The sequence below is a fragment of the Conger conger genome, chromosome 14 (genome assembly GCF_963514075.1).
Source record: "Conger conger chromosome 14, fConCon1.1, whole genome shotgun sequence".
Taxonomy (NCBI): Eukaryota; Metazoa; Chordata; class Actinopteri; order Anguilliformes; family Congridae; genus Conger; species Conger conger.
Genome location: NC_083773.1, coordinates 33,456,981 through 33,479,863, shown reverse-complemented (window position 1 = coordinate 33,479,863; position 22,883 = coordinate 33,456,981). Strand labels below are relative to the sequence as shown.

Sequence of the window (22,883 nt, the reverse complement as noted above, 5' to 3'; positions counted from 1 at the left end):
AAGTATGTATATAAGTATTTAAGTATGTTCCATCTGTAAATATTAACATGGCAGGTGTGTTCTGCACTGCTAACTTTACATACAGAGCAGTAAACAGTTGTTAGAATAGTCCTTTCCGGAATATTCTGCCAGCATTACTCCCAGGGCACCTGTCTTCTGAAAGGCAGGACAGCAGCAGCTACACGGGTACTTCCCTCTGACAGCACAGTATCTCACCTGTCACACTGGCCTCTTATATTTTATTCATGCTGCATTCCCAGTGCTGAATTTAGATGTGCCCTCTTACCCCCCTCTCCCACCCCTGTTTTAAGCATCCTGCCCCTGTGTAAATCACTAGATTACTGACCAATAGCGTCACTCAAGCCACAGGGTCTGCTGGGGTTCCCAACTCTGGTCCCATAGAACCATATTATCTGCGCTAACATAAGTCTGCTCTCTGTCAAGGTTATCACAGGATATGTGAAAACTTCTACAGCCCAGCATATGTCCACTGTAATTTAAACAACATGTACTCACAATGAGGCAGATTGCTTAAGATTCAAACCTTCTCTCAAGGAGCCAATTTCATACTCTTAAGAGTAGTGCTCTGTACAGAATATTGGCAATTCTCAACATTAATTAATATAAAAGAAATGCAGATATTGCACTTTTCCCCTTTCCCCAATAATACAAAAAACTGAATTCATATTTGTTGCGTAATGGTTAGGTATACTGTGGCTATGCTTTCTAGAAGGAACTACCTGAAGATGTCATGACATGATAACTATGTTGTAGCAACCGAAGCAGTTGTATTATTCCTGGCGGTAACTTAGCTCTTCTCATGATGAGTACACAACACTGCGTTATGGAATGCTGTACGGAACAGCGTGAGTTTACTTACCGGATCTGTGGATCCAACGCAAACTGCTTGTGACTAATAATTCAAACTTGGAGAAGCTAGCCTGATAAGTTAGCATTGTGTCGCCCCATGTTATCACGATGAACAATTCATCATCATGAATTTTTACGTTGCATTCAAATTTGATCAATTAGACAACCACAAAAGTATAAAGAGCATGGATGTCTCAAAATGACCAACAGAATGAGGGGTATTGTGCCAGGATCAATTGTATTTAAATTGAGTTCATTTGTGCAAAAAAGTCTCAATTTTGGGGGGGCATCCACAACATAGTAACCTAGCTAAGTCAAAATCAGGTTTTGGTGAGCCATAGTGATTGCAGTGGACCTGCAAAATGGCATTGCAATTGAATTTGAAATGGTGGAGATGGCGTGTTCCAAATGAATCACTGTTTTACATGGGAGAGCTGACATACACTGAGTGTAATTCATAGTAACAGGGACATGTTGAATGTTTTTTGTATAGCATATGTTTCCTCATTAATGTTTCTAATGTGTTCAAAGTGAATAATACATTTGTACAGACTTGGGGGGACTTGCTGGGCTACTGATCAGTGGGATTGGTGGTTCAGGGTGGGAGAGAGTGGGGTGGGTGCGAGGCCAGTTTCTTCTGCCCTCTTTTGGGAAGGAGAGGCTGTAAGGTGCCCGTCAGGCAGCAGGCAGCCGTAACCACTGCTCTGACAAAAATAGGAAAAAAGCAATCCCTCCAGTTGTCATGGTGATGGGCCAAAAGTCCACTTTTTGTTTTTAACAATGTCAGCATCAACAACAGAGACCGAAAAAGGCAGCATAAGTGTTTAACAGTAGTAATTTGCAGTACCTTATCGGGCAATTAATGGATTTGTTTCATATTTCACACCCATTCACACTGCATGCTCAGGTGTGGGTTTTGGAATGAGGGTTGTTGGGTTTGCAGAGAGATGTAGAAAGTTCCAGAACCTGTCCTCCTTGGAAAGTGAGATTTACCACAATTGTTGTTGTTATTGAAGTCATTACTGTCATTGTTGTTTACTGTCTTACAAATGCAGTGATCCTTGGTGTAGTGTTTACTGATTACACGTCTGCACCCACATTTAAGTGCGCTGCTGTCTCTTTTCGGCAATGTGTACAATTTCCTGCCAATAAATCTTGAATTTGTATTTTTTAGCGAGAAAGAGTGAGGGGTAAAACAGGAAGAGAGGTGGATGAATTGGTCCTGTTGGGATGGGGGGAGGAGAGAGAGGGAGAAAGAGTGTGTGTGTGTGAGAGAGAGAGAGGGAGAGGGAGGGAGAGAGACTTTTAGTCCACAGGAATGCTACAGTGCACATTACTTGATGACTTGGAGATGGAACACACTATGACTGACTAGCCTCTTAGCCGACTACTGCACTGTGAGACAAGTGAGTACGCAGGATCCAGTAGCGGTCTCTCTTTCCATCGTTCTCTCTCTCTTTCTTTCTCTCTCTCTCTCTCTCTCTCTCTCTCTCTTTCTGCAGGTGTATGAAAATATTATTTTTATTTATTTCACATGTCGATCTGCATGCATGATGAAAGCTGTATAGTCATCACAGGCATAGCACGGCTTTGAGATGAGGTATACATCGTGTGTTAGTGTCTTGCTTTGAAGCTCACCTAGGATGCTGTTCCACCTTAAATGTGGACTTATGCAGCTTGCTACCTCCTATTGTGCATGGAATATTGAACTATGCCATCACTCTGAATACAACTTCCGAAACTTTGGAATGAAACAGATTAATGCATGTATGGATGGAATACAAAATGAGGAATCATGTTTGTTTATGAGCTTTTTGTTTAACTGACATTATTCATTCAGCACTATAATTCTTTAGAGCATAAATGTACTCATAACACTGAACTGCATTAATGTTACAATATAAGCATTGGCATAATAATAAAACGACCGTTGTACCGTGGCAAATGTTTGAGTGTAAATTAGTTTAGTGCATTACATTCAAGAATGTGTTTTTTCAATAGGGGTGTGGGTCCAGTATAACCAAACTGTTTGTTCTCTCTGTGTTTGTGTTTGTGTGTATTTCTCCTTCTCCCTATTCATAATGTCTGTTGCTTGTTAGCATATCTCTGCGTCCGTCAGTCCGTCTGTCCATCTTTGGTTTCTTTACCGTTGGTCTGTGGGTTGAGATGTGGTGTCCGTAGGTGTATTAAGAGCACACTGTTGGTCTGTGGGTAGAAATGTGGAGTCTGTAGGTGGATTAGGAGCACACTGTTGGTCTGTGGGTAGAAGTGTAGAGTCTGTAGGTGTATTAAGAACATACCGTTTGGTCTGTGGGTAGAAAAGTAGCCTCTGTAAGGTGTATTAAGAGCACACTGTTGGTCTGCGGGTAGAGATGTGGAGTCTGTAGGTCCATTAGGAGCACACTGTTGGTCCATGGGTAGAAATGTTGACTCTGTAAGGTGCATTAGGAGCACACTGTTGTGACCTCCCTGCCCTGCTCCTTTGCTGGCCGCGCAGTGATTGGCTCCCGTGTGCCGGGCCTGCGTTTAGCTCCGCGGCTGCCGCGGTAACGAGGTGCGTAATTGCAGGAAAGCAGCACTCAGGTGCGGCGCGAGTGCCTTTCAGCAGGCAGGGAGCAGTGTGCAGTCAGCAGTCTGGGGTAACGGCAGACACACGGCCAGCGCGGGGAGGAAGCTGCAGTCCCTGAAGGGACGCCGGGGGGCAGGAAGTAACAGCGGCCCGTCCATTTCCCTCATCGATCGACCACCAGAGCCGTAACGTTAACCCCAGTAACACACCTCTTTTACAGCAGGAGGGAGCAGCATTCCCAGAACACCGCACAATTTATTGCTAACGATAATGGCTTATCACTTGTACAGGGCCGGCCCAATGGGCTTCCTAGTGGAAATAAAAATTAAACGTAATTATAAAATGATGAATTTCATTGTACAATTTGACAATAAATCGATTGAAATATATAATGCAGTTCCACCAGAATTCAGAGTGTGGTTTATTATCCAGGCAGAGTGCAGGATGCTAAATGTTCAGTAGTGCTCAGGGTGGGCTGGGGTCCTCTGTCCTGATAAGGCACAGGGTTTGTTTTTATCCATATTTATCAATGATATCCATCATATATAATAAATTATCTAAAATGGCTTTTCAGCAGAGTCTTATTAGCGTCACTAGCGATGCATCCCACTGTTGTGATATAAAGCAAAACAAAAAGCAGTCAGCTGCCGCTCCTTTCTAAAGCACTTGCTTGGCACAAAGAAAAATAAAGCAAAGGTGGCTTCCTATTGCTATTAATCAGTGCACTTAGTGTGGTCTTTAAGCAGCCAAGCCTAACCGTGTGCGCTCAGCGCCGTAGGTAATGACCCTCCTCCCAGTGCTGCCTGAGGCCCAGACACACACTGGGGCTGGACTGCCCTGAGCTGGGCAGGGTCACCCGGGGAAGGGGGTCTTGGGGGGTACAGGCCAGATTGGTGGCAGTGCCCTATTGATTTTGCACACGTGTTTTTATGAATGCAAATGGCATGGTCTGTAACAGGGGAAGCACTCTTTAACGTACATGGTAAATGGTTGGCATTTATATAGCGTCTTTATCCAAAGCGCTGTACAATCGATGTTTCTCATTCACCCATTCACACACACACTCACACACCAACAGCTGCCGTGCAAGCATTTTGGGGGATAGGTGTCTTGCTCAGGGACACTTCGACACAGGGGGATCGAACTGGCAACCCTCCAACCGCTCTTACCGCCTGAGCCAATGTCGCCCCTACCCTGCGTATGCTTCGTACCCTGTGTGTGCTGTGACATGGTAAACCTGCGGGAAATGCTTGCTTTAACAGGGGAAATGCATGCTTTAACAGGGGAAATGCATGCTTTAACAGGGGAAATGCATGCTCTAGCCTGGCCAGTGCGCTCGCACAGCTCTTATATAATACACTGTATATGTTATGTGAGGAGATGCAGGGCTGTGCAGCACGGCTTCCTGTTACAGTCCTCCTTAGAGGGGGTGTGCTGAACCCTTCTGTTCCCAAAACAAAGAAGCAGGAGCTACCGTACGTATACGTAGGGCAGCAGTGCTGGCAGTTTGGGCAGGGGGGGGGTTTAGGAGGGTTAAGGTGGGGGTGGGGTGTCCTGGGCCTTAGCCAGGAACCCTGGCCTGACGTTCTGCAGCTCCATAGACAGGCATCTATTATAATTGGGAAATGGCAGCTAAGTTGGCTTGCGCATGGCACTAACATCATTACAGAGCACTTAGAGCCAAGCCCTATCACCCTGCAAAACGGACAAATGCACATTCCTGCTCCCTGCTTGCCTCTGTTTACCGTGGGTGATCCTGGGTTCGCTTCTGATTCCTGTTTTCTCCTTAAAGTCAGCAACCAGTATAGGCCCAAGAAGCCTAGTGAGGGATAATTAACTGTAATGAGCCCCTTTCACTGATCAATTACATGCTAAGTAACAACGAAAGCCAGTAGATCCTGTGACTCTCCAGGAACAGGGCTGGGGACCTCAGGCTTTTAGGAATCTCTTTCATAATTTCTGCTTAGCTGATTGTTTTTCCATATGACCATTAGTTTCAGCCCTTGTTGTGTTTGCAACTGTCATATTTAGGTTGGTGAGAACGGGCTGCAACGTTACATCTCTGTAACATGGAAAATACTGGCTTGATTGCAGCTTGAGTACCCTCTGCTGGTTAGACTGAGGCACTGCTAGTCATCTCATATCTTGTTATTGTGGCCTTGTTCATCAGCTATGCAGTTTGATTCTGGGTGGTGTATGCAGTTTGATCTTGTGTGGTGCTGTTTGATTCTGTGTGCTGCATGCAGCCTAACCTGCATGTATGTGGACTGTGGGAGGAAAGCCACGCAAACACGGGGAGAACATGCAAACTCCACACAGAGAGGCCCCGGCCGACCGGGATTCGAACCCAGTACCTCCTTGCAGTGAGGCGGCAGAGCTACCCACTGCACCATCCGTGTTGCACTTCTAGATAAATATGCAAATTATTTTAACAATGAGATATTGTTTTATATATAACTCTTTGGCACACACCATGGTATTCCTGGCATCATATCACATATCCTGGAAAATGATCCAGGAACATTTCGTTTTCATGACAAATTTTCAAATATGTTTCTTCTTACTTCATAAAATTGTCTTCTACTTTTAGTCTTAAATCAGTCCATCCCAACCCTAGTTCTCCGTTAGTGATGTTCGCCATTTCCCTCTCCAGAATCAGGCTGAGCTAGTGTCTATGTAGCAAAGTTCAGAATGGTTAGTTCACATGTTCATGAGCAAACATTCTCTACAGAATGTGATATCGGCATCCTGTAACTATTCTAAAGCCGGAGAAACTGCCCTGTGATGCCTTGTGGGTCTAGTGTTGTTTAACGGGATTTAGGCACTAAAAAAACAGCAGAAACAAGGACAAATCAGCTTGTCATTGTTTAGAGAAAATCGTAAACTGTCCTAGCCCTGAACTGGACCAATAAATAACTTTGTGGTTTGTTCTGGAAAAAAGGAGGGATGGCACCACAACCTTAGACAACATTGCAACAAAATTGCATTCTGAAATACATTTGGAATACTATTTAGACGTTTGTTTCATAAATGCATTGAGAACACATTATCATACATGATACATGAAAATGCATTTCTGAATATATAGTACAGTGCAAAGGTCTTAGGCACCTGTAAACAAATAATTAAATGAAAAGTAAAGTTGAAAAATGTACAATAAAGAGTCATTAATAGTTAAAAACTAAATGAAATCAATATTTGGTGTGACCACTCTTCGCCTTTAAAACTGCATCAATTCTCTTAAACACACTGTCCTGCAGTTTTATTAGAAAATCAGCTGGGAGGTTGTTTCAAGCATGTTCTGCAGACTTTGGCTGTCTCATTTGCTTCTGGCTCTTCAGATAATCCCAGATAGCCTTTATCAAGGTAAACATCTAAGACCAAATATCTTTATTTATTATATTAAATAATGAGGGTTTTGGCTTTGGCACAGTACTGTATGAAACAGCTAATTTTTTTATCAGAAATACATGTATTTGAATTGGATGCATTTTCTGTTCCATACGAGATTCTTACTGCACCATGTGTCTGTAATATAGTTATTGAGCGTTTGATATTTGCATGTGTGAATATTGACTGAAGTAGGGGGAAAAGAAGGTGAGACAGATGTTTTGAGGTTGTCGTGCAGGAGCGATGTTTTTGGGGCGGTTTCCGAAGGTAGAAAACCACACACGCGTGTCACACCCTTCTGCCCAGAATGAGTTGCATTTGCTGATTAGCAGGATTGTGGCTGGCACTGCTGTTGCTCGCACAGGTAGTGTCAGTGGCTCTGGACCCCCGTGTAAACACAGATCCAGCACCGTCTGCATCTCAAACAGGAAGCAGTGCTAAGCCCTTCCCAGCTGCTCAGTCTCTCCCACATCCAGAACCAGGCCCTGGCGCACACTTTCTCTCATAATTATGAAAAATAATGTGAGGGCTAAATAATAAACAAATGTTGGATATCAGATCATTTCCAGGGCTTTTGTACACAGTACACCTATCTTACAGTTCCCATCAAGCAATACACTGTGGTACCTGAGTTTCCCCACCCTGTTGAGAGTATGTTTCTGTATGTGTGTGTGTGTGTGTGTGTGTGTGTGTCAAAGAGAGAGAGAGAGAGAGTGAGAGAGAGAGAGAGAGAGCGAGAGAGAGACTGACCATGAAGACTATTGCTATTAATTTAGTGAGAGAGTACATGTATGTGTGCATTTATCAGTGTTTGTACTGTATGCGCAGATGTGTGTGAGAGAGAATATGTGGCTATGCACAGTTATCTCTATGCATTTATGAGTGTATTTACCCAGGCATGTGTGGGTGAAAGAGAGAATTACATGTTTGTGTGTGTGTGTGTGTGTGTCTCTGTGTGAGTGTGTATGATATAAGATGGAGGGTGGAGGGGTGGAGGATGTCTTTGTTCTCTGCTTCTTGCTTGTTCTGTGGAATGGAGAGAAAATCTATTTTTGTGTTCTGCTGTTTCTGTAGTTCCCGACACACACGCTGATGCATCTTTCCCCTGGAACCAGGGGCTCTCGCCCACCCGCTCATCTCCTCCACAGCTCCCAAATCCTCATTTAAAATAAACCCACAGAAACAAAGGAATTTATACTCCTCACGTGTGAGCGTGCATCAAACACACCAGCACACACGTACCCTCACGCTCAAACACGCACTCACACACTCAAGCACAGGCATACACACACATCAAAAACATGCATACATCACGAATAAACACACACGCATACACACACACACACACACACACACATACCCTCACACTCAAACACACACATGCTTACGTGTACACTCACACACTCAAGCACAGGCATACACACACACACACATACATACACACACATCAAAAACATGCACACACACACACACACACACACACAATGCAGTATTAATGCAGTATTACTGTATGCACCTGTATCTGAAGCTTTTGTGCTGGTTGTAGACTGTATGCAGGATAAAGTATTGTTTTTCCGGAAAGACTAAACTGAATGCCTTTTTAGGACATTGTCATGCTATGTTTTTTGCAGAATAACATTCAAGAAAACATCCAAGGAACTGTACAAATTTGCTTTGTTAGGCCAACCTACAGTTCCTGGAATGTTCTGGAAAGGTATTTTGTAGACCATTATCTAACCAGTTGAGTCTCATCGATATTAAAATCTCCTTTTTAAGTCAGTCTTGGCAAGAAGCTAGCAGTGCAACACAAATAGCGTTAGAAAAACAAGGGAAATATGAGAAATGTGATGTTCAGTAAAGGTACTGGGAGGAGGGGCCTCTTCCTGCTTCTTTATCTGAAGCTTTTATTTAGAGCTGACAGAATCAGGACTTCCTGCTACGGAGCTGAAGATAGTCTAGCAGCAAGGAAAACATCTCGCACCCTCTCTCCTGCCCTCCCTTTCTCTTTCTCTTTCTCTCTCTCCATCCTCTACCCTCTCTCCCTCTCTCTTCTTCTCTGAGCAGAAAAATGCAGTTAAATCGAAAGGGGTTCACTGAGCTGGGTGTATTTTTTCTATTTTTGAAAGTTAATTGACCACGATTTGCTTGACTAACCTGTGCAAGGCTTGATGTTCCAGTTAGACCACCTCATTACATGGCCCCAGTCTTTAGCCAGCTCCAAGCTGTGCCGTTAGCCGGCACTCTGCTGCACCTGTCTCTTCTCTGGAGAAACAAAATCCAGGTTGTGCCAGCCCCCCTCCATTATAACTGTAATTTAATGTGGGTTTTGTGCTGATATGCGTAGTCTCTGTTTTCGAACATGGGCTCTGCGGAGAGATGCACAGTCTCTGCATAAGTGAACATGAGCTCTGCGCTGACATGGGCAGTAGTGCCACCCCCCAGCCCTTAACTGAAGGGGTGCTCTGTGTCCCAGTGGTTAAGTGTCCTGTGTTGTGAACACCATGAAGCTTTCCTCCTGCAGCAGCTGGCTCCGTGTGTAATTGTGTTATGGAGAGGTGGTCCCGAGGGGGGTACAGCCCTGCGTTACAGAGTGATAGCTCATAACTACGTATTTACATAATTAGTATCTAATATTTACATCACAGCATAGTCAGCTGTCACTCCAGAGAAGCTCAGCCCAGTGAGCCAGAAGGCTGGGAGAGACAGCTCTGTTTGTGTGCTAGGCTCTGAGCATGCTCAGTGCGAGAGAGCTTTTCTGATCTCACCCCCTGGTGGTCCACTGGAAGAATTCAGTTTGTTTTTTATTATATTAGCTTGTTGTTGAGGTTTACATTTGAATGTGCTGTTGGCTCTCTGGATCCTTCACGCTGGGCATAATGTTAGCACACAAGTGATCTGCAGAGACCGTAAAGTTTATTCTGGTAGTCCATTGAGGTTGAGGTTGGCAACCACTGCAGTCACGTGTGCTAATCACACACATTGACCTTATAGCATGTGTGCTAACGTAAAAGCACACGCACTGACCTCATAGCATGTGTGCTAACCGTAAAAGCAGAATCGCTGACCATATAGCATGTGTACTAACCATAAAAGCACGCTTGCTGGCCATATAATGTGTGCACTAGTCCACAAGCGCACACACACTGCAACTGCAAAGCATTCGCAGTAACCATAATAGGCAAGAATGCTAACAGTACCGCACACAAACCCCCATAAAATATGCAGACAGTGGCACAAACCTAGTGCAGCATCAGTGCTTCCTCAGTGGTAATTAATGTAAAGCAAATAAGTATGATCTGCCCTGGAGAGTTAAATATGATAATGTTAGCACTTTCCCCTTCCTTCTGTTCAGCAGTATGCTGTTAATATTAGATCACAAAGTGCGTGTTTACCCCTCTCTCCCTCCACCTGCTCTCCCTCTCTCCCTCCACCTGCTCTTCCGAATGTTCTTCTTCTGACCGGAAGTGTGGCGGGAACAGGGGAACTCTTATTTGAGATTTACTTGTGTCATTATCCAAGATGTATAATTAGCGGTGACGATCATGTCCACAGCGCTTCTGCTCTTTCTGAAGCCACACTGGGATTCTGAGATCCTCAGCATTGTTTTCAATAAGTCTACGAAGCGTGATCTTTGCCAGGACTTTGCCAGCAGCCGCAAGGAATGATATCCCCCTACCGGAGTCAGATCTGTCACCTTTGTTTTAAATGGTGATGATTGTTGCATCCCTCCACTCATGGGGGACACGTTCTTGTCTCCATACCTCAGCAATAAACAGGTAGACAGCTCGGATGCAGGGATATCCTCCTTGGACAGAGGGGTCTGCCGAGAGTAGCTGCCACTCGGACACAGTTGCTAGCGACCGTTACCCTGTGCTGCTATACTACTGTGAAGCCTAGCTAAGCGCTTCCAGATCACATTCGCATTCTTCACTGAGAGGAGAGGGGCTCCAGGGCTGACCCAAGACAACCAGCACCTCCCCCCTGCCCAGGAGGCAGCCAGACGTCCAGTCTGTCAGAAACCACCGCAAAGCCCGCCCCCACAGCTTGCTTTTCTCTCAGGGTGTGCTCCCCTAGACTTTGTCTTCCCAAACTCAGTCACAAGGCAGCGGTTGTGGATGTCAGGGTGTGTCCATAGGTGTGGGCCTGCACATCACACCTCTGGGGACCACTGCAGCTCCGAGATCCCCTGCCTCTCTCTCTCTCTCTCTAACACACACACACACACACACACACACATACAGTGGTGTGAAAAAGTGTTTGCCCACTTCCCGATGTCTAATTATTTTGCATGTTTGTCACACTTAAATGTTTCAGATCATCAAACGAATTTAAATATTAGTCAAAGACAACACAAGTAAACACAAAATGCAGTTTTTAAATGAAGGTTTTTATTATTAAGGGAGAAAATAACTGGTTGGGCCACCCTTAGCAGCAACAACTGCAATCAAGCGTTTGCAATAACTTGCAATGAGTCTCTTACAGCGCTGTGGAGGAATTTTGGCCCACTCATCTTTGCAGAATTGTTGTAATTCAGCCACATTGGAGGGTTTTTGAGCATGAACTGCCTTTTTAAGGTCATGCCACAGCATCTCAATAGGATTCAGGTCAGGACTTTGACTAGGTCACTCCAAAGTCTTCATTTTGTTTTTCTTCAGCCATTCAGAGGTGGACTTGCTGGTGTGTTTTGGATCATTGTCCTGCTGCAGAACCCAAGTTCGTTTCAGCTTGAGGTCACAAACAGATGGCCGGACATTCTCCTTCAGGATTTTTTGGTAGACAGCAGAATTCATGGTTCCATTTATCACAGCAAGTCTTCCAGGTCCTGAAGCAGCAAAACAGCCCCAGACCACCACACTACCACCACCATATTTTACTGTTGGTATGATCTTCTTTTTCTGAAATGCGGTGTTACTTTTACGCCAGATGTAATGGGACACGCACCTTCTCGTCAGACCACAGAGTATTTTCCCAAAAGTCTTGGGGATCATCAAGATGTATTTCTGGCAAAATTGAGATGAGCCTTAATGTTCTTTTTGCTCAGCAGTGGTTTTCGTCTTGGAACTCTGCCATGCAGGCCATTTTTGCCCAGTCTCTTTCTTATGGTGGAGTCATGAACACTGACCTTAACTGAGGCAAGTGAGGCCTGCAGTTCTTTGGATGTTGTTGTGGAGTCTTTTGTGACCTCTTGGATGAGTCGTCGCTGCGCTCTTGGGTTAATTTTGGTCGGCCGGCCACTCCTGGGAAGGTTCACCACTGTTCCATGTTTTCGCCATTTGTGGATAATGGCTCTCACTGTGGTTCGCTGGAGTCCCAAAGCTTTAGAAATGGCTTTATAACCTTTTCCAGACTGATAGATCTCAATTACTTTCTTTCTCATTTGTTCCTGAATTTCTTTAGATCTCGGCATGATGTCTAGCTTTTGAGGATCATTTGGTCTACTTCACTTTGTCAGGCAGGTCCTATTTAAGTGATTTCTTGATTGAGAACAGGTATGGCAGTAATCAGGCCTGGGTGTGGCTAGAGAAATTGAACTCAGGTTTGATAAATCACGGTTAAGTTATTTTTTAACAGGGGGGCAATCACTTTTTCACACAGGGCCATGTAGGTTTGGATTTTCTTTCTCCCTTAATAATAAAACCTTCATTTAAAAAATGCATTTGGTGTTTACTTGTGTTGTCTTTGACTAATATTTAAATTTGTTTGATGAGCTGAAACATTTAAGTGTGACAAACATGCAAAAAAATAAGAAATCAGGAAGGGGGCAAACACTTTTTCACACCACTGTACGTACAGACATGCACGTCATTTAGTGTTAGCATTCATTTTGTTCTATACAAAGTTAACGGAATTAACTTTCAAATTGTGTTTCTAAGGAGCGTATCACTTGTATTTGCAAGTAATAGAGAAATGTTGTTTGCACTGGGCCGATGTGTTTGAGACACCGTATCGAGACAGAGAAATGCAGGAGTTCTGCTCTGGAGGTCCTGACATGGTGGGCACCGCGGGGGGGGGTGTACTGATGTTCACCAGGACACAGAGGAGTGACTGCGTGTGCACTGTAGGGGGCTTCCTTTACTCCAGCACTGCTGGAGTAGGGGGCAGGGACACACACACACACACACGCACATACACATACACACACACATGCACACACACGTACACACAGACACTCACACATACACACACACACACACGCATGCACACACGCACATACACAGACACACACAAACGCATACACACACACACAGAGACACACGCACACACACACACACACTCACACACACTCTGCTCTGTGATGGTTGAGTGTGTGTGTGTGTTGCAGGGCTCAGCTGATTCGTACACGAGCAGACCGTCTGATTCCGACCTGTCCGCAGAGGAGGACCGCGAGGCGTATCGGCGTGAAGCCGAGCGCCAGGCCCAGCTGCAGCTGGACAGAGCCACGGTACCCCCTTAAACACACACCCCCTTAAATACACCAGCCCCCTTAAACACCCCAGCCCCCTTTAAACACACCAGCCCCCCTTAAACACACACCCCCTTAAACACCCCAGCCCCCTTTAAACACACCACCCCTTTAAACACACACACACCACCCCCCTTAAACACACACCACCCCTTAAACACACTAGCCCCCCTTTAAACACACCCCACCACCCCTTTAAACACCCCACCCCCCCTTAAACACACCAGCCCCCTTTAAACACACCCCACCCCCCCTTTAAACACCCCACCCCCCCTTAAACACCCCACCCCTTTAAACACACACCACCCCCCTTAAACACACCAGCCCCCTTTAAACACACCACCCCCCCTTTAAACACACCACCCCCCCTTTAAACACACCACCCCCTTTAAACACACCCCACCCCCCTTTAAACACACCCCACCCCCCCTTTAAACACACACCACCCCTTTAAACACACCAGCCCCCCTTTAAACACACCACCCCCTTTAAACACACACCACACCCCTTTAAACACACACCACCCCCCTTTAAACACACACCACCCCCCTTAAACACACCCCACCCCCCCTTTAAACACACCAGCGCCCCCTTAAACACACCAGCCCCCCCTTTAAACACACCACCCCCCTTAAACACCCCACCCCCCTTTAAACACACCAGCGCCCCTTTAAACACACCAGCCCCCCTTTAAACACACCACCCCCCTTAAACACCCCACCCCCCTTTAAACACACACCACCCCCCCTTTAAACACACCAGCCCCCCTTTAAACACACCAGCCCCCTTTAAACACCCCCACCCCCCCTTCAAACACCCCACCCCCCCTTTAAACACACCAGCCCCCTTTAAACACACCCCACCCCCCTTTACACACACCCCACCCCCCCCATTAAACACCCCACCCCCCCTTTAAACACACCAGCCCCCCTTTAAACACACCAGCCCTGAACACACCCCACCCCCCCTTTAAACACAACACCTCCTATTAACAGACCCTACCCCTGAACACAGACCGTACCTCCTGAACACATACTTGCTGCTGAAATCACTCACACACTCAGTACACCTGATGAACGTGTGTGATATAACTTGTTAATCAGTGTCCAGTGACTAACAGTGGACCTAGATAAAAGCTGTTTAATGTTGATTATTTTTTAATGTGTATCACCCTTGCAGACAAAACCGGTAGCATTTGCAGTTAAAACAAATGTGAATTACTGTGGGGCCCTGGATGAAGACTGTCCTGTCCAAGGTGCTGCTATTAACTTTGAAGCCAAAGACTTTCTACACATTAAAGAGGTGAGAGATGCACAGTGCCTGACACATGCATCGAAATGTAGCAGCGCGTGAATGCACCTGTCAGCAGAAGACCAATAAGACTGAAAAATGTCGAATAAATACCTAATAAAGTGCTCACCGAGTGTAGATTAAGCCAAGTCAATTTAGTCTACTAAAAGTCTAAGTTCATGCTGCGTTGGTGAAACTGGCCCTATGTCTTTTCTTGTAATGTTTACATAAAGGAATTTATTGCTTTTTACCTTTCAGAGCTTCAATACCTTTCCTGTAGTGTGGCTCCCAGAACTGCACGCAATATTGTTAGAGTAGTCTGACACAGCATTGTATGACATCAATAATGTATAAAATATATTTTTTAGGCCTTTTTTCAGCTTCATTGGACAGTATAGTATAGAGAGACAGGAAGAACGGGAGCTAGAGAGAGGGAAAGACATGCAACAAATTGTCAGACGGTCGGATTCGAACCACCAACGTCGCGGCTCGCAATGAGCATGCGGTCAGTGCTCTACAGGCTGCGCCACTGAGACATTTTTATACATTTTGTTTTGTACAGGTATCTCCCAGGATTAGTGACCCGGCACCCATTTAATTAACTTAACTCCTACTGTTCCTATCAGGATCATTTATGTAAATAAGTTAAAAGCAGAGATCTCACAATATCTCCCTTAAGATGTTTTCCTTTCAGAGAATAATTACAACTTTTATAATTATTCATAATGACACATTATATTAATCACAGATTTCAGTATTTTACATGTAACATGCAAAACTAAGCCTGTAGTTTCCAGGATCAGTACAGTCCACTGGTAGTATAATACAAGGTAGTATTATATAGTCCACTGGTATTATACTACCTTGTTTCCAGTCATCTGTTTTTTCTCCAGTTTTTAGACAGTGCATAAAAATACCTGTGGTGGGCTATAGATGGTTCCCCCCCCCCGCTCTTTGTGTAGTTTTCTATGTGTATCTGTGATGCAGTGTGTTAGGTAGATCGGGCAGTATAAGTGTGTAATATCATTACTGTGTAACTGCAGTTCATTTGTACTTGGCTGTAGTGGTGTTGCATATACTGTATCCAGGTCTGGCAGCATTGCTCATGTAATTCATGTGACTTGCTCTGGATAACAGCATCTAAATGAATGTAATACAGTGTAAATGGTACGTGTAACTTTGGTGTAACTTTGGTGTAACTGTGTAACTGAGGTGTGACTGCGGTGTGATGTGTGTCGCAGAAATACAACAATGAGTGGTGGATCGGGCGGTTAGTGAAGGAGGGGGCTGAAATCACCTTCATCCCCAGCCCCCTCCGCCTGGAAGCCATGAGGCTGAAGCAGGAACAGAAACAGCAGAGGTACGAACAGCCTGTCAGTCAGTCTATCATGCACTTCAAATTCTTCCTCCAAACTCCAATCAATCTATCAAACCATTCTCCCAAACATCTGCCTCCAAACTCCAAACTCCAATCAATCTATCACACAATTCTTCAAAACATCTGCCTCCAAACTCCAATCAATCTATCAAAACCCTCCTGTTTTCTCTAGACTTTAATCAATCAGTCAATGCGGCAGTCATTCGATCTGTGGTGATATTACCTCACGCCTCACTGTTGCTCTTGACAGAATTTGGTCAGGAGGTTCTGGTGATGATTTGTGCCCTACAGGAAAACTGGAGGAAACTCTTCCACCAGTCTGGGTGACATGGTGTCTGGAGGCTGGAGGTCTACACCCCCTTCTGCAGGTGAGTATGTGTGACGCAGTGAGGGTGGTTACACTCTTAACTCACCTCATCTTGGACCCTGCAGCTCTCCAGTACCAAGGTTGGGGACCCCAGCACAGGGACTTAATGGTTCATTTTGTGGCATGTGCATTGTCCAAATGAGACAGAAATAATTTCTGCTGGCCGTAACAGTTAGGGTGAGGTGAAGATTTAGGTGGAGAAGCCCCAGAATACATGTATATTTTGAATATAAAACAGGTCTCACTGGTTTCACTGATTTGTGTTCTCTTGTTTTCAAAAGCAAAACAGAAGCAAAAGCAGGTATGTTTGTAATGTTTCAGAGCATGGAAAAAAAGTCAGATCAGAAATTTAAGTAACTGTTAGCTGCCTGTCCATTTTTGGGTATTTGGGTATTGGGAAGAGAGAGTCACCATTGCCTTGTCTGATACACAGGCGGAACACATTCCCCCCTATGATGTGGTTCCTTCCATGCGGCCTGTGGTTCTGGTTGGGCCTTCCCTGAAAGGCTATGAGGTGAGAGGGGTCTGTTAGTAGTAGGAGGAGACCATTCCTCCTACACAGAGGGACACAGGCATTTTGTCTGGTCCAGCAGCAACAGGCAGTCTGCTACACATTAGCCCAGTTGTAAATTCAAATTATAACTGCTTCTTACCTCAATAGGTGTGCTTCCCTCAGCACCAGGATGTTTAGGTAATTGAAGCTTTAGTCATCTATTAGGCCAGTTTGGCCAGTTTGAGTAATTTATTCGGGAGAGAACGTATTTCAACTGCCTAGCCGTTGATTTGGCTCTTTGTTCATTCATTTAGTCCCTTTCCTCATGCCCCCCTCCCCTGCTTTACAGGTGACAGACATGATGCAGAAAGCACTGTTCGACTTTCTCAAGCACCGGTTCGAAGGAAGGTGAGTCTACAGCACTGGTGATACTGCAGTGAAGGGCTGTACACATTCGGAGAATCCCGGACACCGAAGACCTCTGTCACACATCACAGTGGTTGAGATGTATAATGAGATGTGTCTCAGTTCATAAACTTATAGGTATACTATCCCATGATGCATCATGTTATTTATATAGCTGCATCTGTGCTAACCAATCTGGACGCACTATATTATACATTAATGATCAGTCAGAAATGTTCACTGGACCTATTCCCGGATTCACACTTTAAACGACAGTGGAAGTGATTTTACAAAAAACAGGAAATAATTTCTACTGTTACATGACTCATTTCAGTTATTTTTTGTGTCTTCCATAATCTTCAGTGCTAGTAGATGAGCAGCACTTAATCTTATTGCATTTGTATTGATTTTGAATTTGTCATATAAAAACTGACCTCCTGGAAAGTCTAATTACTGTGATCTCACGCCTTTCCATCCGTCTGCTTCTGCAGGATCTCCATAACCCGGGTCACTGCCGACCTGTCTCTGGCCAAGCGGTCTGTTCTCAATAAGAGAGCCATCATGGACAGGTCCAAGCCTGGTTTGGGTGAGTGCTGTACCGAGAATGATTGGGGCTTGAGTGAGTATTGTACTGAGACTGGTTTGGTTTCGGTTCAGTACCATACTGTACAGTGACTGATTGGGGTTTGGGTCTCAGAGAAAAGATGGGTACGCCTACTTGACCAGCCAACACCTCTTCAAGCAGCAGCTTAGTATTCCCAGGGGAAACTGTGTGTGTGTGTGTGTGTGTGTGTGTGCACGCATGTGTGTTGGTGAAAGGAGACACATCATACACCCACGCCAGTCAAATTAATTAATATGTCCTGCAGAAGTCACAGAATGTCTTTCTTTTTGTAATATGTGATATGGGTAATGTGTGGCTAAATTTAAAACAAAAGTCTCAAAATGTTCTGGCACATTAAGTGGGTTTTGGGAACAGCAAGTTTCGGGAAGCACTGCTTTAAAGGAAGCTTCCGGAATCACTGCGCCTCCCTGTGTTTGTCCCTGTGTCCCAGCGGAGGTGCAGAGTGAGATCGAGCGCATATTCGAACTGGCAAAGACTCTGCAGCTGGTGGTGCTGGACGCAGACACCATCAATCATCCTGCCCAGCTCGCCAAGACCTCCCTCGCCCCCATCATTGTCTATGTCAAAGTGTCCTCTCCAAAGGTAGGCCGGTCTGGAGGCCTTTTCTACCTGCTTACATTTTACGCATTTATGCATCTGCATATCTTCTGCTGCATTACTGCTCTTTGGAGGTCTGGTGTACTAAACATGGAGCTCCAAAGGTCCCACAGCCACTGCAACAAGAGATCGGTCACGGCTATATAGTCGTAGAGCTCTAATTGTCCAATCATGACCGAAAGAAAAGAACTTTAACTGTCCAATCATGACAGGAGATGACAACGCTCTAACTGTGCAATGGTGACTGGAGGGACAGGGCTTTAACCGTGCAATGATTGGTCATAACTTCAGCTTTCAAAATACATTTTCACTTGCTCTCTCTCATTCTTTTTCTCTCACTCAGCTTTCCCAGTTTCCATATTAACACATATTGACCTCACACATCACACCGAAGGGTATTTGTCAAAGGAACTGTGACAGTTAAAGTATAAATAGTGGCAGTATGAAATTATTCTTATTGTTATTATCATTATTATTATTATTGCTCTCTCTCTCTCTCTCTCTCTGAATGTATCTCGCCCGCAGGTGCTGCAGAGGTTGATTAAATCTCGAGGGAAGTCTCAGAGTAAGCACCTCAATGTACAAATGATGGCTGGGGACAAGCTGGCACAGTGCCCCCCTGTGAGTTTGTTGGTCCCGCCCCTTTCCCATGATTCATTCCCACCTGATTTCCTACAATCACCCTATCAGCCCCATTTCCCATGATCAATGCTGTCTGATCTACTATCAGGCCCTGCCAACTGATATACTATCAGGCCCTGCTGTCTGATATACTATGAGCCCTGCTGTCTGATATACTATCAGGCTCTGCTGTCTGATCTATAATCAGGCCCTGCTGTCTGATATACTATCAGGCTCTGCTGTCTGATATACTATCAGGCCCTTCTGTCTGATATACTATCAGGCCATGATGTCTGATATACTATCAGGCCCTGCTGTCGGATCTATAATCAGGCCCAGCCATCTGATATACTATCAGGCCCGACTGTCTGATCCATAATCACGCCCTGCTGTCTGATATACTATCAGGCCCTGCTGTCTGATATACTATCAGGCTCTGCTGTCTGATATACTATCAGGCCCTGCTGTCTTATCTATAATCAGGCCCAGCCATCTGATATACTATCAGGCTCTTCTCTCTGATCTATAATCAGGCCCTGCCGTCTGATATATTATCAGCCGTGCTGTCGGATCTATAATCAGGCCCAGCTGTCTTATCTATAATCAGGCCCTGCCGTCTGATATATTATCAGGCCTCTTCAGAAAGAGTTGGTTCAGTTATCATCAAAATTAACCAACCAAGCCGTTTTTTGGAAGGAAAAAAGCTATACTTGAATCGATCCAAGTTACATGAATAATTTCTGAACTTGCCAGATTTAAGCATAGAATTGTAAAAAGCCTCACACAGGATAAGGCTAACATAAGCAAACTCACTGTGGTCAAAAACATAAGGCCCATGTCAATTCCTACTCCTAGCTCCACTTATGGGGAGAGGCTAGAAAAAGAAGTGAAGATGGGGAAATCGAGAACATGAATTAGGCAAGTGAAATGTCCTTGCTCCTTCAAACATCAGTTTGAAGCCATATGAGTTACAGATATGGCAGATGCATGGCAGATGGGGAGAGGTGGATCCATCATTTAGACGTCACGCTTTCCGAAAAAATACTTCCACAAAGGATGCACTGGTGTTTCTTTGCTTAAAGGAGAGCTAACGAGTTCCTAATTTCTACTTCTAGCTCCTAGAAAGAACATTTAATGTGTTGGAATGTCCTTGAAGATGGCAAACCTTGATTGATTTCCAGGTCAGGAGAAAAAGAGGTGAAAAATAAGCGATTGGCATGAGCCCAGAGACTCAGCAGAAGAGGCGAGGGAAGAGTAATGTAACAGAGCTTCTCAGCCTTTGGGCTAAGACCAGAGTAAGACCTCGCCTAGTGGCGAGGGGCCCCTGAGTGTCATTGCTCATGCCAGGCAGGTTAAGAAATGAACAAGCCACTGGGCTTTGGGCAGTTGTCAGGTCTTGGGGTGTTACCCTATTGTTCCTGAGAAGGCTCGGCCTGAGGTGGTGTGGCAGAGTTTGTCTGTTCATCTTTACTTTGTGTGAGTTGTAGGGTGTGCTTTTTGGTGTGAATGACTTTTACTTTCTTTAAAAATAACTAAGGCTGCATCCGAAATCACACACTTCGGACACAGTCTTCCCTCTTAGTACGTTTGCACGTATGATGTGACTGGCCAAGATGTGGGTCATGAGGCTTTGCCTTGAATTCCCCCCTACCCACCCTACCAGGAGATGTTCGACGTCATTCTGGACGAGAACCAGCTGGAGGACGCCTGCGAGCACCTGGCTGACTACCTGGAGGTCTACTGGCGCGCCACTCACCTGCCCGGCTCCGCCCCCATCAACCCCCTGTTGGAGCAGAACCTGATGACTCCGCCCTCTGCCATCTCCAGCTTACAGGTGAGGTCATCTGAGGGAGGGGTCAGAGGTGATAGGGTGAGGTAATCCCCCCCCCCCATTGTGTCACTCTTGAGGCAGAGGTTCCCTGGGTTGTGTTCAGGAAAAGTGCATGAATCAAAAAAGAATGAATCTTCAAAAGGCAGATGCACAGGGATTTGAGGATTTAGTAACATTCAGCATAGAAATGTTTCTTGTCCCTTCAGTGTTCCATGCATTTGTAGACTTTTAGAATGTAATCACTTGCAAGGGAAATACCCAATCCTTATATTCCAAAAAAGAATACAGTACTCAATACATAAATATACCTGACCGTTACAGTATATGTATAGGCCAAAATCGTAAGTACCCAACAAATGTGTACAGTATGCCAAAAGCTAAAACTCTCAACACTTAAATATACACTCATTGAGCACTTTATTAGGAATTTATTAATGCAATTACCTAATCAGTCAATTGTGAGGCAGCAGTGCAATGTATACAATCCTGCAGATATGGGTTAGGAGGTTCAGTTAACAATCACCTCAAGCATCAGAATGGGGAAAAAATGATTCATGGACCATGAATTTGACCATGGAATGATTGTTGGTGGCAGAGAGGGTGGATTGAGTATCTCAGAAACTGCTGATCTCCTGGGATTGTCACACACAACAGTCTCTAGAGTGTGCTGAGAATGGTGCGGAAAAAACACATCCAGTGAGTAGCAGTTCTGCGGGCAGAAACAAGTTTTTAATGAGAGAGGTCAGTGGAGAATGGCCAGACTGGTCAAAGCTGACAGGAAGGTGACAGTAATGCAAATAACCCCACATTACAACAGTGGTATGCAGAAGAGCATCACTGAACACAACACATCAAAGAAGGCTTAATAAGTCTAAAAAATAAGTCTAATAAATACTTAGTAAAGTGCTCACTGAGTGTACCCAAAACTTGTATACACTAAAAATGCAAATACTCAACACTTCTTGTATGTATACCAAAACTAAAACACCTGTAAACATACTGTGCCAACAACTTTAAAACACCCAACAATTATATACAGCTCCATAATGTTTAGAAAAAAATAAATACTGTAATTAGTTTATTTGGCTCTGTATTCCATATTTTTTTATTCATAATCAAATACTTCACATGTGTTTAAATAAACAGTGCTTTAACCACATGTGAACTATGGTTTGATACCCAATATTAATATGTGCCCAACACATATGAATATAGCAAACACTTATAGCAAATATAGCAAATACAATATACGTCCAACTATTATATATACCAAACATTTAATAAACCACATGAATATACATACCAAACGCTTAAACTTACGTTTGAAAATGTTAGCATCGCGACCGCAGACCACATTTACAGCATGACTGTACAACTTTACAGTGGGGTGTGCTTGGTCACCTGTCTCTGACTGGCAGGTGGGGGAGGGGGGGTCTGTATCTATTTCAGTGTCTCTGAGTGTGGGTGGAGGCACTATCTCTGTTTATCTCCCTGCCCCCCTCCCTCCCTCAACCCTCCCACCTTGTTGTGACATCTCTGCAGCGCCCCCCAGTGTTGACGTCTTGTAAGTGTCTTCTTCGGCTGTCTTCTCACTCCTCCCTGCTTAACATTTTTGCAGTTCTCTGAGACACAGGAATTAATTGAATGATCGCTTACCAAAAAACGGGGTGAGTAAGCGGGATGGTTTATCTGCATCTCTCAGCCCGTCTCCGCCCCACTACCCCGCCAGAAACCTGACAATGAGACCCAATAAGGCCAATTTGTCATGTACACTTATTTCCCTCCACAAAACTATTCCTGGTTATCACCCCTCACACTACCCCAGTGTGTCCTTCTCACCCATAAGGAAATAAGCAGTAAATCCCTCAAACACCCCCATCTCTGTCCTAACCCTCTCTGCTGTGCATCTGCAAGCTGCATACTCTCCATGAGCCAATTCACAAAGCAGTTTGCTTTTGTAACAGCAATAGAAATACGTATTTCC

General features: G+C 44.8%; 1 protein-coding gene across 1 annotated transcript in view; it reads left to right on the top strand.

Annotated features, from left to right (window-relative positions):
- Positions 1-22,547, top strand: part of LOC133109812 (voltage-dependent L-type calcium channel subunit beta-4-like) — a 29,991-nt gene extending 7,444 nt beyond the window's left edge. The window contains exons 3-14 of the mRNA XM_061219440.1: positions 13,152-13,271; positions 14,472-14,594; positions 15,824-15,942; positions 16,252-16,328; positions 16,609-16,628; positions 16,761-16,841; positions 17,170-17,228; positions 17,717-17,811; positions 18,281-18,432; positions 18,973-19,068; positions 20,732-20,902; positions 22,518-22,547. Of these exons, the coding sequence (XP_061075424.1) occupies positions 13,152-13,271; positions 14,472-14,594; positions 15,824-15,942; positions 16,252-16,328; positions 16,609-16,628; positions 16,761-16,841; positions 17,170-17,228; positions 17,717-17,811; positions 18,281-18,432; positions 18,973-19,068; positions 20,732-20,902; positions 22,518-22,547 (1,143 nt within the window). The remainder of the gene's footprint in view (positions 1-13,151; positions 13,272-14,471; positions 14,595-15,823; positions 15,943-16,251; positions 16,329-16,608; positions 16,629-16,760; positions 16,842-17,169; positions 17,229-17,716; positions 17,812-18,280; positions 18,433-18,972; positions 19,069-20,731; positions 20,903-22,517) is intronic.
- Positions 22,548-22,883: the final 336 nt, after the last annotated feature.